At 49.7% G+C, this 16,284-nt stretch overlaps 2 protein-coding genes across 2 annotated transcripts in view; one reads left to right on the forward strand and one right to left on the reverse strand.

Moving 5' to 3' along the window:
• LOC119404729 (uncharacterized) overlaps positions 1-16,284 on the reverse strand; it is a 364,008-nt gene that overhangs the window by 313,425 nt on the left and 34,299 nt on the right. The window lies entirely within an intron of this gene.
• LOC119405388 (uncharacterized) overlaps positions 1-16,284 on the forward strand; it is a 40,343-nt gene that overhangs the window by 23,290 nt on the left and 769 nt on the right. Inside the window, exons 11-21 of the mRNA XM_049419375.1 lie at positions 711-884; positions 1,235-1,379; positions 1,987-2,147; positions 2,322-2,393; positions 6,038-6,220; positions 7,039-7,126; positions 8,664-8,855; positions 9,550-9,723; positions 12,525-12,703; positions 13,256-13,433; positions 14,647-14,945. Of these exons, the coding sequence (XP_049275332.1) occupies positions 711-884; positions 1,235-1,379; positions 1,987-2,147; positions 2,322-2,393; positions 6,038-6,220; positions 7,039-7,126; positions 8,664-8,855; positions 9,550-9,723; positions 12,525-12,703; positions 13,256-13,433; positions 14,647-14,945 (1,845 nt within the window). The remainder of the gene's footprint in view (positions 1-710; positions 885-1,234; positions 1,380-1,986; positions 2,148-2,321; positions 2,394-6,037; positions 6,221-7,038; positions 7,127-8,663; positions 8,856-9,549; positions 9,724-12,524; positions 12,704-13,255; positions 13,434-14,646; positions 14,946-16,284) is intronic.

Raw genomic sequence — 16,284 nt, forward strand, 5'->3', positions numbered from 1 at the left:
ATTCGCAAACGGTCGCGCGACCGGTAATAGTAGCAGGCGTGTCTGAGCATATATGTCAAATCTACAGCATAGCCACAAGGCGCGCCGTTGTGGGAAGACTCTGTATTAGTTTTGACAACTACAGGGATGAGATTCGATGGCTATAGCGATTACACCACTCTAAGCGAAAAGTTGCCGTCGCCGTGATGTCCCACGTAAAGTCCATTTACGATAAGATCCTGCCGCTCCCCGCGCGGGGTACGCTGCGAGATCAATGGAAATGATTTTTGTTAACGTTCACCTAGGCGTTCTTGAATGTCGCTCAGATCGACACGCGGCCGCCGTCGCCCAGATTCGAACCCGCGACCTCGTGCTTAGCAGCGCAACATGGTGTCTGCTTAGCCACCTGTAGCAAGTCACGTGGTTGAAGCTCTCGAAGAGGAACTCCAGATGGGATACGGTAGTCAGAGGGTATCACGGCAGTTATACCTATGCATGCCTCAAGAGCATGATAAACAACGTGCATGAAATTAAAGGGGGTGAAATGGTCAAACACCCGTGTACTTACATATATAGATGCACGCTAAAGAACCCCAGGTGGGGAATATTACTTAGGAGTTCCACATAAGGGGTGCCTCATAATCATATTGTTCTGGCAGGTAAAAAACCTAGAATTCAATTTCGTGTACTTGGGCCATCCTTTCGAATTAATATTTCATTAATTCATTCAGAAGCAGACTTGCTGGGAGGATGTCCCCAAGGGCAAGAAGGAGCCGGCCAGCTACCGCATAAGCTACAAGCAGCTCAGGTCACTGTGGAGTCACTCAACGGATCAGCTGGAAACACTGGTGGCTGTCCTCAGCTCCCTCGACATCTTAGTGGCGCACTACGAACGCATTCCGTCGGTAAGCGCTAACGCGATGACGGTGTGCATTACCGCTTGCCATGGCTTCTTAGCCGAGTTAAGCTATCGCTTTATAACCACGTTTACAGCTATCGTTCGTCTACCGCGCATACAGCAGCGACAGCTTCATTAACCAGTTCAGAGATATCGCTTTAAGTGTTACAACTTCACAGATATCGCCTCTATGTCGCGTTTACAGCTATCGCCCCTAGACCAAGTCTACGCCTGTTGCTGTCCATGTAAACGTGGTAAAGGAGTATTGGAACAAGTGATGTCGATGTCAATACGCTCTCGCATGTAAGAGGCAACAACGTAGGTCGGTTCTGCCTCAACTTCTTTTTTTTTTTTCAGGAAATGTCTCTTGGCGAGGAGGAGGAGGCGTTCTGTGTCGTCCCTTGGCTCGCGAACTCGCTGCAGACGAGGTCAATGGCCCTGGGAAACTCGCCAAGCAGCGACGCCCTCGTATTCTTCATCGACTTCGCAGGTCTACTACCAGGTATGCGTAACATCCGTGTTCTATATAACACTACGTCCCGTTCAAGCTGGCTGCAAATATGGCGATTTCTTGCGGGCTTTTTTCTTAGCTGCAGAGGAGACACATATTTCTATGATATGCGCGTCATATATAAAAAGAAAGTTAAAATAACGTCAAACGGTCCCTTATGCATTTACCTAAGACGAGTGGAAAGGCGAAAGCCATCTCCTCCTCCTCCTTTTTCTTCTTCTCAATCGACTGTATTGATCCCGCCCGAAAGCTTCCCGCACCCAACGTAGTTTTGCACTGCCTTCGAGATCGGAGCACTTGGAAGGTTTCTGCACCTGAAATGGTTTTTCATCACCTCCTTGATAAGCCCACATTTGACCAAGCGACGATGGCATGTGATGACATCATATGGTGACGTCATAATATGATGATTTTTTGCAACGCTCGTGTTGACGCCACCTATGCCGACGGTTACTTTTCGCGTTTAATGACGCATCTAAGGCTTTCCCCTCGATAAGCGTTTGATTGATTGATTGATTGATTGATTGATTGATTGATTGATTGATTGATTGATTGATTGATTGATTGATTGATTGATTGATTGACCACTGTACCGCAGTGGGATTCTTCACGCGCCTAGTGGTGCGCCTGCTGCGCTGGTGCGATTGGCGCGAGGCGACCTTCGTCACGGGGTTCGCCACCATACCATTGGACCGCGACAACGACCTGCTGCTCAAGCTGCACCAGACGCCGCCCAGCCAGAACAGGGGAAGGATTCAGGTGAGTTGCAGCCTAAGTAAGAAGAGCTATACGGCACAGGTGAGGCCGCGCAGTCCCATCCTTCGTTTGCGTTGTCACTTCGTTTCTCACTATGGGGACGTCTACGAACAGCGGCGCTTTTCGGTCCTTACTGTTTCGTTTAATGTCATCTCTCGTGCGTCTCCGTCTCCGCAGGTTGTGATACAGAGAACGAGCACAATGGAGAACTGGATGGGCGGCATCCCTCAACCGAGCATCTGCGAAAAGGTATACACATACTTCACGTATAGTGTATGCCTTGCAGTATATGCAGTAGACTCTCCATAATTCAAACTCTGATAATTCAAACTTTCGGTTATGTCAAAGAAATCTTAAATTTCTGGTTGCCCCGCTATGTTTTCAATATATTTGAAAGCAGCGTAATTAAACTGCCCGATCACACAAATTCGGTTAATTCAAACTTTTTGCTTGTCCATGCCTGGAAATATCTGCTGGCATGCCTACAAAACGGCCACACTATAGCCAAACCATGCGCCAACAATCGCACACTGACTGCAGAAGATAAAAAAAGAAGTCACAGTTTCGCCGCAAGGGCGAAGCAATGAATGTGATATAGCAACAAATTGAATTGTCACACGAAGACCGGCAAGCAGCTCGAAACTTGCAGCGCGCTGCTCAAGCACAAAGGACGCACGAAAAGAACACACGCAGGACGAGCGCGAATTGATAACTGTAACATTGGTACTTCTTTGTGTTTGAGCAGCGCGCTGCACGTGTCGACTGTGCATAACAAACTAGCTTCACCTTTGGCTCTTCTAGCTAGCAGCTCATTCATTTCGCAAACGCGGCCGCTAGAGCGGGCGAAGTGACCTTCGTGCGGTCAATAGCTTCAACGCAAACTTTGCCGTGAAAGCACAAGACGTACAAGCATACCCCTCATGAAATAAGCGCGCGAGCACGGGCGACCACGCCCTTTAGGTCAAAGTACAAGTAGGAGGTGCGTGCGCATCCCAACTCCGTCTATACACGAGTGGGGCGACGACCTTTAAAGCGCGCCCTTCGCACCACCTCACGAGTGATAGTGAACATGCTGAAGCACCTCCGAGCTCCGCGTACCGCCAGCGGTAAATGGTGTATATAAATCACTCACCGTTAGTATGCTGGAAGACATATGCTGCGTGGCGGAGTTGCCACGCGGCGCGCTGCGGAGCGAGGGGTCGCCGGTTCTAATGCCCGCGGTCGCGCGCTTCGAAAAATGTTTCTTCCGATTTATTTTTCTTTGTGGCTCTTATAAATATACCAAACATGACGGCGACGGCACCGCCGACGGCAAAACCCAGCCGAGAGTGTCCACATAATTGCTATCGCAATAAAAATATAAACCGAGACGGTCTGGCCTTGAGCTACCGCATGCCGAACGCGTACTAAAGGTACTTTCGCCACAGTACACTATTGTCATGCGGGAAACCGTCCCAAATTGGAAAGGGTCAACTAACTGTCGCAGAACGCAACGAATTTCGTCCCTTAATTACAAACGCGTGCAGGCGCTGTATAACTACGCGTACCATTATGATCGCTGACATCTAAAGCCTCTACTGGCAGTCACGCAGAGCTGTCTATGATGTTTCCGCGGCCTGAGAAACAAACATCGCCGCATTAGATGGTATGTTGATGTTTGTCATGTTTATGAGAACTTGTGATAATTCAAATAATACCCTGAGGTCCCCTCGAGTTTGAATTATCGAGAGTCCACTGTGCATGACATGTAAAGTTGGCTACAAAATAATGCGGACCAGGCGAGCGCCTGCCGAAATTCTGCAACTTCTAGTGGCGATCTATCAGCTGACTGTGCAATTGCCAGAGCAATGCTCTCGACAGCAGACGGATCGCCACTAGAAGGCGCAGAATTTCGGCAGGCGCTCGCGTGGTCCGCATTATTTCTTGGTCGACTGCACATTACAGTATAATCGTTAATCTTGTTATAAATTGTGTTTGAGCCTCACGCGGTGAAGTCGTGCGTACAGGACGACTCCTGGGACGACGACAACGAGGAAGAGAACTACGTTTTAAAACGGAACACGCTCGTTTACAAGTATACTCGATATCGCGTCACCTTTCTGGGTCGTCATTAGCCGCCGAAGCGCGGTTTTCGCACTAAGCTGATACGCTGTTCATAAATCAATCAGCGGTGTGTGGCCAATCTAGTTCAATAATTCGTCATAATTTTACTAGATGTCAGACTTGACGTACATAATTACCTGTAGCTAGAGGTCGCAGTTTTGTCCCATAACACGGAGTACCTGATCTCGCAATGTTTGAGCGACAAATCGCAAGCGTCGTATCCCGTGTTTTAGCGCGTACTAGTCGCAGCAAGAGAAGTGCGAGCTTCAGGTGACGGAGAGCGCACTGTGCGCAAAATTCGCCCTAGCTGCGGCTTCCGGGCAACGTTACTCGTATTGCCGTGAAGCCCCACAACACTCCAACAACGTAATGAAAACAACAGCGCTGCAACAGAACATGCGAAATGAACTTGTTTGCCGAACTTTTCTTCGTGACAATAACATTCGCCTGCGACGGTTTACAAGAGGATCTCCGTGTTACATGATACAGCCTGCGCGCGGGATTATGAGCTCATGGTGCTCTGTTCTCACGCGTGACATTATCATGTGTTTGTTTTTTCCTTACTATACATCAACCCTATACGCTTGGCAAGCCAATCACTCTATCTCAATAGCACCCTCCTCCCTTTTAATTTATTTTCATACTTTGCGCGCATGCTCTCTCTTCTTTTCCTTCACTTTTACAGCGAAAGCTGTTTGAGATCACAACAGTCGATTTCGGTGGCGTAGTTGTCCGCCGCCGCCGGCGTTCGTCACCACTATCGCGCACAATTAAAAATAAAATCCATAATCGAGCAGGATTTGAACCCATAAGTGTTGGGGTTTAACGTCCCAAAACCACGATATGAATAATATGAGGGACGCCGTAGTGGAGGGCTCCGGAAATTTCGACCACCTGGCGTTCTTTAACGCGCACCTAAATCTAAGCACACGGGCCTCAAACATTTTCGCCTCCATCGAAAATGCAGCCGCCACGGCCGGGATTCGATCCCGGGACCTTCGGGTCAGCCGTCGAGCACCCTAACCACTAGGCCACCGTGGCGGGTGGGATTCGAACCCAGGCCCTTCGTAAAAAGACTCTATACAGGCGTCATGTCGGGCAAAGAGTCCCGTTAATAGATGTAACATAGCGTGGTAGAAGAGTAAAATAACAAGGCGTCACACAATGCGAATTGAGTAACGAGTGGAGTGGTTTAGAGCCCCCCCCCTCCCCCTTTCATTACAAAGGGCTTGGTCATAATTCTTCATCGTCACCAGACACAGCATCAACAAAATACACGCAATGCCTTATAGATGTGTAGCGGGTACCTCGCTTCTCCGCAGAATGATGAACAATGGCATAGTGGCTACTTCCATAGTTAGCACAGTTATGATGATTTATGGCGTAGTGGATACCTTGTATTCATGTGGGACAGAAAATTAGGTGGGTAGATGAGATCAAGAAGTTTGTAGGTATAACGTGGCAGCAGAAAGCACAGGACCGGGTTGATTGGCGGAACATGGGAGAGGCCTTTGTCCTGCAGTGGGCGTAGACAGGCTGATGATGATTTATGGCGTAGTGGATACCTTGCGATTGTAGTAGTCGTCCCAAGAGAGTTTACAACCTCCTCTAGAAAGTCTGATCCTCCAGCTTTCGCTGCGACTGTGCTGCGTGTTCCGCGCAGGCCTGGAGCCTTTTTTTTTTTCTTTTTTTTTCCATTCTCATGTGTCACATTTTAGTTTGTGACACTATGCCGTTACACCTGACGCCGCCTGGGGGAAAGGTAAACGCATTAACATTCAATCGTGCAGGTGGTTCACCTGATCGAGGCCGAGATCGAGGCCCTCCGGGAGCTGTGGTACAACCGGCTGTGCTTCAAGTGCTTCGTCACCTGTCCCTGCAAGTCGTTGCCGTGCGCGCTGCACTCGTCCAAGGACTGCCAGGACCAGAACTGCCTACACTTCCTGCCCCTCGACGAGTGCCTGCACAGAAAGGTATAGAAAGAAACAGAACACCGAGCATTACTCGAGTAGCCGTCAATGTAGTAAGATGCAGCGTCAGCAAAGCAAAATGCTTAGCCGTACGCCGCGGTGGTAGAGTGATTACAGTGCTCGGGTACTGTCCCAAAGGTTGCCGGTTTCGATCCCGGCCGCGACTGTCGCATTTCGATGGCGACGAAATGCTAAAGGCCCGTGTACTGAGTGCGCTGGATTTCGACCGGCGGGTCGAAATTTCCGGAGCCCTTCACCACGGCGTGCCTGATAATCATGTCCTGGTATTGGCACGTAAAACCCCATATATTATTGAAATCCTTGGCCGATACTGGCATCAAGATTCCTATCAGTTGCGTAGCCGGAGGGGTGGTGTGCGAAGTTCTTTCGCTGAGTCATTTTCTTCCGTCGCTCTGTGTACGCGCGTTCCATCGCGCATCTCAATAACGAATGTATTCATTATAATAAATGACGAGAGAGGCAGGGGCGTAGCCAGAAATTTTTTTCGGGGGGGGTTCAACCATACATTATGTGTGTTCGTGCGTGCGTTTGTATGTGTGCGTGTATATATACGCAAGCAAAACTGAAAAATTTCGGGGGGGTTTGAACCCCCCCAACCCCCCCCCCCCCCTTGGCTACGCCCCTGGAGAGAGGGGTACGTTATAGCGCACAAGTACCGGTACAGGTTAGAGTAAACAGTACTTTTACCTGTTCTGCAGAACGACGGAAAGTCGTTCTCTTTCTATACTCAGGGTACAGAGTAACTCTCTGCCCATCAGAGAGTTTTGTAGACAAGTTCAACGATGGCGTCCGTCACGCAGGTGGTGTACTGCGACTACAGGCGAGTCCAGACCGAATTCGTGAGGCGGCACTTCCCTTACGCATCCTTCCATGGAATGAGGGGATACAGTTGAGTACACGGCGTCGACATCATGATATTATTTATTAAAGGAATGATACTCTACAAGGTGTGTACTACAGGTGTGATTTATATTATAGTTGGGTATCTATGTTTATTTATATTCAGGTCAGCATGCAGGGTTTGTCCGGAAGGTATTGAGACTGAATCAGGCGAAAAGAATTTATCAATTCGATAGATAGATAGTATTAAAATTCTTCAGAGTGATTTCCTTGGGCGTCAACACACCGGTTACGACGCGATTTTCTCGCTGCAAACGCTATCTGAAAGTAATCTGCGGGGACCACTTTCAGCGACTCCGTGACAGACCGCTGTGTAAGGGCGACATCAGCCCTATTGTGAGCCCTGCATACATATAGACTCCCTCTTTCCAAAGCTGAAGAAAGGCAGAGAGGCCACCGTTTCGACGGTGTTCCCGCCATCCAACGGGCTGTCGCACAGTTTCGAGAGAGGTCACGGCACCTGACTTTCAGTGAGCCTTTGCTGCGAAGGAATCGCACTGTAATCGGTGTATCGACTCCAAATGAAACTGTTTTGAAGAATATTAGTAATATGTACCCATCGGATCAACAAATTCGTTTTTACCAGACCCAGTCTCATTGCTGTACGGACAGACCATGTACGTTACTTCGTCACGTAATTCAGCAGAGGATAAAACCAGCCACCAACCAGCATAACTACAGCGGTATAGCAAAAGATTGTCTGCACACATAAGCCGATACATCACCCGTGCGTTGTTGTGTGGAGTGACGTAAGCGCATGCACGTAAGCCGATTGCTAGGGGGAGAGGGCGGTAGGGTTTACAGGAGAATAGAGAGCTTTCCTGTCGCTCCAATACATAACGTAAACGTACAGACACTCCGAAACTCTCGCAGGTATGCCCTTTGCATCTCACGGTATAATTGGCACCACTTTTTTTTTTACATATCTATGATGGTACCTTTGTATCTATGGTATGTGAGAGAAAGACAGCCGAAAGCCACGAAAAAGGTAGAAAGAGCCGAGGAAAGCCAATTGCCCTAAGTACACTTGACGGTCCAAATTGACCTAGTGTTAACAAACGTACTTTGGCGAAAGAAAGGAAACCATAAACCTGAGAGGAACAAAGAGACAGAACTAGCGCTAACTCAACTGATTTCAGAATGAGATCACAGAAAGGAGACAACCAAACGCACATACGATATAGTTCTCTTGTTTACATTACAGTACAACAATGCCTTGTGTAACATATATAACCAACTAAGCCCAACCACACTTGTCTTATATCGGTGTCACACGGTCATTTCTGACTGTGATCGGGCCTGATCTGGATTGAATTTCTTTAGCGTGATTAACTCCTTTACACAAACTGCAAAATGGAGCTAATCACTGTTGTGGAAATTTTATCCCGATCAGGTTTAATCGCGATCAGCAGTGCACCGTGTGGCACCGGTATTTCGGATTCATTCTTGCTGCTTAGTGTAGTCTCGAATACGGGACCTCGTGCGTGCACGTTCAAGGGACGAACTAAATGCGCTTTCCACGCAGGCGCAGGACTGCGACGCGCATCGAGCGCCACCGCAGTGTGGGACCCGGACCAACCCCCGCTGGGGTTCTCGGCCTTCGGCTGGGAGGAGCGGTTCGGACCCTGGGAGGAGCCCCCGTGGCTGAGGGACGCCGCCAAGCTGCTCGAGTCCGGGAACACAGGACGCGACTGGCTCGCTCTCGCCAAGAGACTAGGTACGTGTATACAGAGCGTGTATCGTGTTTCATCGCACAGTGCCGAATACAGGGCCTGAGGTTCTCTAACGTGCACCTATAAATCCAAGTACACAAGTGTTCTTTTAAATTTCTCAGCTACCGAAGCACGGCCGTCGTCGCCGGGATTCGAACCCGTGCCCTCGCACTTTAGCAGCGCAGCATCTTTGTCGCTACGTTATCACGGCGGGTGTTCATATTAAGCCTGTAGTAATAAAATAACAATATCTGAAATATTACGTGTAAAAACCACGATACGATTATCAGGCATGCCGTAGTGGAGGGCTCCGAAAGTTAGGCCATCTGGTGTTCTTCAGCGTGCACTGACGTCGCACAGTACACGGGCCCCTATAGCATTTGGCCTCCATCGAAATGGGACCGCCGAGGCCGGGATCGAACCTGCAACATTCGGGTCAGCGGGTTGAGCCGATAGTGTTGCATTATTTTACTGAATACATCCTAAAGCAGCCGGGAAGTAAGTTCAATGTATTCTTCAGTCAGTACAGAGATTAATAGCACAAGATAGTGGTGCCACTGTAAGTAAAGATGAAAGATCTTTTTAACTTAAAATGGCCCACTTACAAAATCAAACTGCGATGGTGGTATATTTCGGATCTTATATGTACCAGTAACTTTCGAGGCCGCCTGTACGTTTGTCATGGACCGTGCCTCGCAGGTTACACGGACAAGGAGCTGAGCCGCTTCGTGGAGGAGACGAGCCCCGGCGTGGCGCTCCTACGAGACTGGCGCGAGAGCAACGGGGCGACGCGATACTGCATCGACGTGCTCATCTCGTGCCTGCAGCAGATCAGCAGGCACGACGTCGCCAGGCTCATACAGGACGAGATGGGTGAGGGAAGGAAAAACTAACAGGGTATACTTTAGCATTCGCCTAAGACGACTGGAAGGCGAAAGCCGTCTTCTTGTTTTTTTTTTTCTCAGTCGATGTATTAATCCTGCCCCGCACCCCTTCGAAAGCTTTCTACACCTAACGTGGTTTTGCACTGCCTCCAAGATCGGAGACGTTGCAAGCATTCTGCACCTCACCAGGGGTGCTATGCAGGATGGCCCGAGTTTGGCGAAACTCGGGATCTTTCCGAGCTCTGGCGACACCCCCTTTTGAACGACCTAATAGTACGAGAAGGCGAAATCCATCCCTCAGCGCGCGCTCCGTTCCATTGGTTACGATGGAACGCGGCGTCACGTCAAGGGCGGTCGAGAAGGTTGGGTGATGTCGTAAAACTAGAGGCACCTTCTTTCATTTGTTTGTCGTTCCACTGAGTACAGACGTGCACCCAGGCAGGAAAAGTGGCAGAAAGCTCTACTAACTATATTTTTTATGTGTGCGCGGGCCGTTTGAATTCATTTTCAAGCGTTTAATGTCTGCAGCAAGTATCCTTTGAATAAGCAGCACCGTGACCTCCGAGATTAGTTCCGACCGAGCGCCTTACAACACCGCGGCTAGAGCTAATCGCCGAGGCCACGTGTATAATCACCATGGTCGGCCTGTACATTCTAGCGCGTTGCTCGGCCGGCGCGCGCCCTCGTCGTTCTCTTTTTCATCGTCTACTCGGTCCCAGAGCACGTGCGCCCGGCTGATTAGCTAATTGGCTGGGCGGTATACCTAGCTAAGTCAGGACGTACTATGACGAAGCTGAGTAGGCCAAATCTTGCTAAGGTCGAGCTAACTAAGCGACGTCTTACTAAGACCGTGCTAATGAAGCCGCGTAAAGCTAAGAACAAGGTAATTGAGATCATGATAAATAAAATGACGCTAATTAGGATCGTGTAATTAAAGCCAAGATAATCAAGACCTTACTCGCCGAGATCGTGTAATTAGGATCGTTCTAATTACGAATATGCTAATTACATCTGTACCATTCAGGACCTCGCAAATTCAACCAATGTAGTTATTGCCGTGGCAATGAAGACGTTATTAGTTATTGTTAATTACCACGACGCTAATTATGAACGTGTTAATTAGGATCGTGCTAATTAGGATTACGCTAATTACCTCTGTACTATTCAGGACCTTGTGAATTAAACCTGAGTAATTAATGGCGCGGTATTTAAAACATTATCAATTAATGCTAATTAACACGACGACAATTAGTAGCGTGTAATTAAAACAAAGATAATGAAGACCTTGCTCACCGAGGACGTGTTCATTGGCACCGTGCTAATTAGTATTATGCAAATTACCTATGTACTTAATTAATGTCGTGGTAATTAAAACATTAACAATTAAGAAAGGACTATTCACTAACATGCTAAGACCTTCCTAAGCAATAGGACCAATATTGACACCAAACTGACACGGTGATTACACCGAAGCAGACCAAGCAGACTGAGTAGACGAGCCACGTAAAAAGACGGAAGAAGCTAGGTGATCACAAACTCCACCGATGGCCCAAGCCCTGCACAAGCACTGCAAGCTGAACACATTATTTTATATGCAAAGAAGCTGCTGAGTAGCATCCACCGCATGAAACACTTGACAGGCACACCGGCACTATGACAGTCACGAGTTGAACTGGGGCCTTTTCAGAATCAACGAGATGTGCCCGAGTTCGCGCGTCAATCAATTTGATTGACAGACGCCCGCGGCGAAGAGCGGGTCCGCCCACCGTGTTCCCTCTTGCAGAGGAGCCGTACTCACGCAACAACGCCAGCGAGCGGCACGATTCGTCTATGAGCCTAATCGCACAGACTACGCACACACGCACGAAGAACTAAAGGTTATATCATCACGTCGCTACGGTGCCTCGCATTCAATTTCACCGCTCTCACGACGTACCACTCACAGCTATGAAGCAAGTGCCCCTGGTGGGATTTGCGGCGAGAAATGTTACTGTTACTTGTTTGCGGAGACACTGTTTCTACCGATTCGCTAATGCATAAAATTGTTCATACGTGTAATGTAAGTATAGCAGTAACCTGTCCATTTATTTATCTGTAATATTCCAGAGAAGCGAAACGAGCTGCACCAGAGTCCTGCGTGGTCGCCCTTGTTGCCTTCGAGAGTGGAAATTTCCATGCACTAGGTGAAACGAAAGAATTCTCCGAAAGAGGACAAACGCCCACGAACACGCCCGTGGGAGGCGCAATCATCAGTTGGCAAAAAGATAGCGCGACAATCACGCTGACGTCGCTGCACTGTCAAAATGGTGACTGAATGGCGGCGCTGACGCGTTCGCACGCGGTATTCCTTTGAAAACCGCCGCAAATGCCGCGCATGCGTTTGTGACGCCATTCTCGTTCTTTTAGCCGTTTTTAACAGCGCTTCTATCGCGCGCTCCGCACTGTCTTCCTATCATGACCGCCGTAGGGCGGGCTCGGAGCAAACTCGTGTGCCCGAGAAGCCCGGGCCATCCTGCATAGCACCCCTGAATTTGCATTGCATCCGTGATCGGCCCACCTCCAAGCAAGCGGCGATGCATTGTGATGGCGTCGTCATTTGACGTCACGTTATGTGCCCTCGCAGTGACGTTATGGCAACGCCACAAATTTTGGCAATCTGTGACGTCATATGGTGAAGTCGCAGATTGCCAAAATTGATTTTTTTTTCATCGCTCGAGTTGACCCCAACGACGCCGACGGCCAATTTTCGCGCTTGATGAGTGATCTAAGGCCTTAATAATTAAATCGCAGAGCCCGAATCACTGGCGCCGCCGGTTTTCATCAGCTACCAGTGGGACGCCCAGGAGGTGGTGCTCAACATCCGCCAGCACCTGGAGTTCTCAGGATTCCCCTGCTGGATGGACGTGGGGCAAGTGGGCGGCGGAGACTCGCTCTACGGGAAGATCTACGAGGGAATCAGCAGGGCAAAGGTAATATACACGACGCCGGCGAGAACGCCTCGAGTATGTATAGCGCCTACGGGCTCCGCAACAATGCCACTACTGCACAGCTGTGTCAGTATGACTGAGGTTCCTCAACGTCTACATATACAGCTAATTTTATGATGATTAGGTTCGTAACGTCGCGAGTGCGTTCATTGGACGCGTGACTTCAAGATAAGCATCAGAACTATAAAAAATTAGTTTACTTAGCCTATGTCCATTGCAAGGATAGCGGGTGGGTTGTTTCTAAACAACCAAACATTCAAACAAGTGCATCAAAAAAAAAAATGAAACGCACCACCAGACAGCGTACATAATCCTTAACACCCTGCCCGGCGCGTTTCGATTCCATGGGCGACACCTTCCCTTACCCAATCTCCCAAATAGTGAGCTGCGTATCTCCAGTACACGCTCACAGGAACAGCCCAGGAGGCCTTACCTAAAACAGCGCATCACTTACACCTACACTTATTCCCGTCTATCGCTTGACGGAGGCCGTTTCCTATCCTGAAAGCACGCCACTGTCCTTTGCACCTGCAGGTGGTGCTGTGCTGCCTGACTCCGCGGTACGCCTCTTCGTCGTCGTGCGCTCGCGAGCTGAGCCTGGCCGACGTGCTGCGGAAGCCCATCGTGCCGGTCATGGTGGAGCCGACGCCCTGGCCCCCTCCCGGACCCCTGGCCGTGGTGCTCAGCGCGCTCGTCTACGTGGACCTCTGCGGTCAGTCAAAAGGAAACTACGTGCACGCGCTCGCGGAAATGATAAGCATTCGTGCAAACAGACCCTTAGCTAACAAAATACGAAATACAAAGGAACCATGCTGTGTACCGAAGTACTGCATCGCGGATGCCGTTCTTCGTACTGCTGTATGTAAACTCCAACAGCATCTATACAGCAGGGGCGTAGCCAGGAACTTTTTTCGGGGGCGGGGGGGGAGGGGTCAATTATACTTTATGTATGTTCGTGCGTGCGTTTGTATGTGTGCGTGTATATATACGCAAGCAAAACTGAAAAATTTCGGGGGGGGGGGGGGCAGTCTGTGAACCCTCCCAACCCCCCCTCCCACCCTGGCTACGCCCCTGCTATACAGACGCCATTGCTTATAGCGCGAAAACACTTTTACCCTACAAATCGAGATTTCGCGGATGTCGAGAAAGAACATGAGGCTTCAGCTGGACTCCGTGGTGAAATGGACAGGCATCGTAACGCAACAAGCAATGCACAATTTGGCAATTACACTGTAGGACATCAATCGAAATGCACGGTGTAACGCATTAAGCATATCGAAGGACATGCCATGGCCCACCTGAAATTTCACCTTGGAATAACCTAGACCTAATTAGGCCCTTGATAAGTCTAGCTTGTGCTTTCACTAAGTATAGCTTGGCGCAGCCAAGCAGGCTCTCAATTATTTTTTTCGGCTGTCCAGAGGGCCTACGATGTCGCTTAAGGGCTATATAGGCCTGACTGTGCCATCGTGAGCGCCCCCGCCTCGGCCTGAAAGGGTCGAACCTCAGGACTTCTATAAATAAAAGCTTACACACACACCTATACACACACAAGCGCGCGCGCGCGCGCGGTGAAAACCGTCGGCAAGCAAAGGTGCAAGCGCGCGAGTACATGTGGGGGTACACTTAGACAGCTTAGTCTAATTTCTAACATCTTGATCATTATTTAGCATCATCATATCCAGCATCATCATCACCAACATATTTCGAACATCATCATAATTATAATTTCGAGCACGATCTTCATTTCATTTTATTTATTTCTTCATTCGCTCCCCCTCTGGTCACGTGACCTGCGTGACGCCGGAACGCGCAGGCTCGAGTTAGAACAGCTCCTATGTTAACATTGAGAGACTATTGGGCAGTTGTCACGTGTCTCCCCGCGCTCACTCTGACGTCACAACGCGTGGTTACGCAAACTGCAGGCATCGGCGGCCACGGGGGCAGCGGCCGTCGCGCCGACTGGGAGATGCGCTTCCAGGAGATCGTGGCACGCGTGGCGCAGTTCCTGGCGCCGCCCACCAGCGCCCCCAGGCCGCACTCGAACAAGCACCGGGCCGCCTCGCTGGCGCCGCTGCTCGCGCAGCACGCGACCGCGTCCGGCGGTCCCGCGGCCGGCACGACCAACGCCGCCGCCTCGTCGACGAACGCGGTCAGGGCGGCCACGCCGTCGCCCAGGCCCAGCTTCAGTCAGGCCAATGCGGTCCGGAATGACGACGAAAGGGTATTGCGCCGGATTTCTTGAGTACAATGTCTTCCTTGGCCACTTCTACCCGCATTCCCTTTCCCCGCAGAAGGGTAGCAAACAGGACGCGCGCCTGGTTGACCTCCCTGTCTTTCCTTTTCATAGTCTCTCTCTCCCCGCCTGTATTAGGCCCCGCCCGGAAACCGAAGCGCGGCAGCCTCCGCGACTAAAGAAATAGTCCCGCTCTTGTAGTCGGCAGTGTTCTCTCCGAAGGCGGGGTCCCCGGCAGTCCAGGCGCATGACGTCAGTCTGGAGTGCGCGCCCATTAGTGCACGCTTGTGTGCATTCGCCTTTTGAGGAGGAAATGCCGCGGACTTCTAAAGTTGTATCCGACTATAGAAGGGTCAACGAAAACATTCACACGGTCCCTTACGAGTTCGCCTACGACTCGAGAGCGAAGGCCATCTTTAATTTTCTTCTCAGTTGATCTTTATCGAAAGCTTTCTGCACACAACGGGTTTTGCAGTGCCTCAGGGATCGAAGGCATTGGAAGCTTGCTGTAACTAACGCGGTTTCGGATTGCCTCTGGGATCGGCCCACATTTTACCAATTGCGACGATGTCATGTGATGACGTCAGAAATTCGGCGGCGTGTGACTTCATCGCATGACGATGATGGCGTCACCCTATGACGTCACACCGTTCCCGAAAACAGTGCAGTCTAACAGAGCGTCTCGCTAAATCACGTGACGCCAACTATCGGATTTACTTGTGTACTGCCAGCAGCTGTCAGCAGTAACTTCCCTTACAAAAATAGATTTAGACAGTCTATAGACTGTCGAAGCCCATTTTTTGACAGTCTATAGACTGTTTACATACGTTTTTGTACGGGTTAGGCTGACTAGAGTTACCCTAAGGTTGACTAATGTTAAAGGGACACTAAAGCGCAAAACGATTTTTCTCATACAAGTAAAGTACTCTTTAACGATACCAAAAACACCACGCTTGCTGCGAGAAGACGCCTAGTAAGCGAGAAAACACGCAAAAACAAAATGTGCGTGGCGACGCCACCTTGAGGTTACCGCACCATTCGCCGTGACGTCACATGCTTTGACGGCGCCCACTAGGGACTACGTAGTTCCTAATCGGTAAAAATAAAGTACATTGTCCTCTGAGGGGGCCATAGACTTAACATAATAAGGTTGGGGTAATTTTGTTGAGCCAATGGCGCCAAAACACGATAAGTACGCTTTGAAATCCGTGACGTCACGCGGAGAGATTTCGGCGCAAATTTTAAAAATGAAACTTTGAACTTGATTTTCTCTTCTATTAATAAACCTATGATGGCGAAATCAACGACATTAGAGTTCTCAGAGCAC

This window comes from Rhipicephalus sanguineus, chromosome 9 (genome assembly GCF_013339695.2).
Source record: "Rhipicephalus sanguineus isolate Rsan-2018 chromosome 9, BIME_Rsan_1.4, whole genome shotgun sequence".
NCBI lineage: Eukaryota > Metazoa > Arthropoda > Arachnida > Ixodida > Ixodidae > Rhipicephalus > Rhipicephalus sanguineus.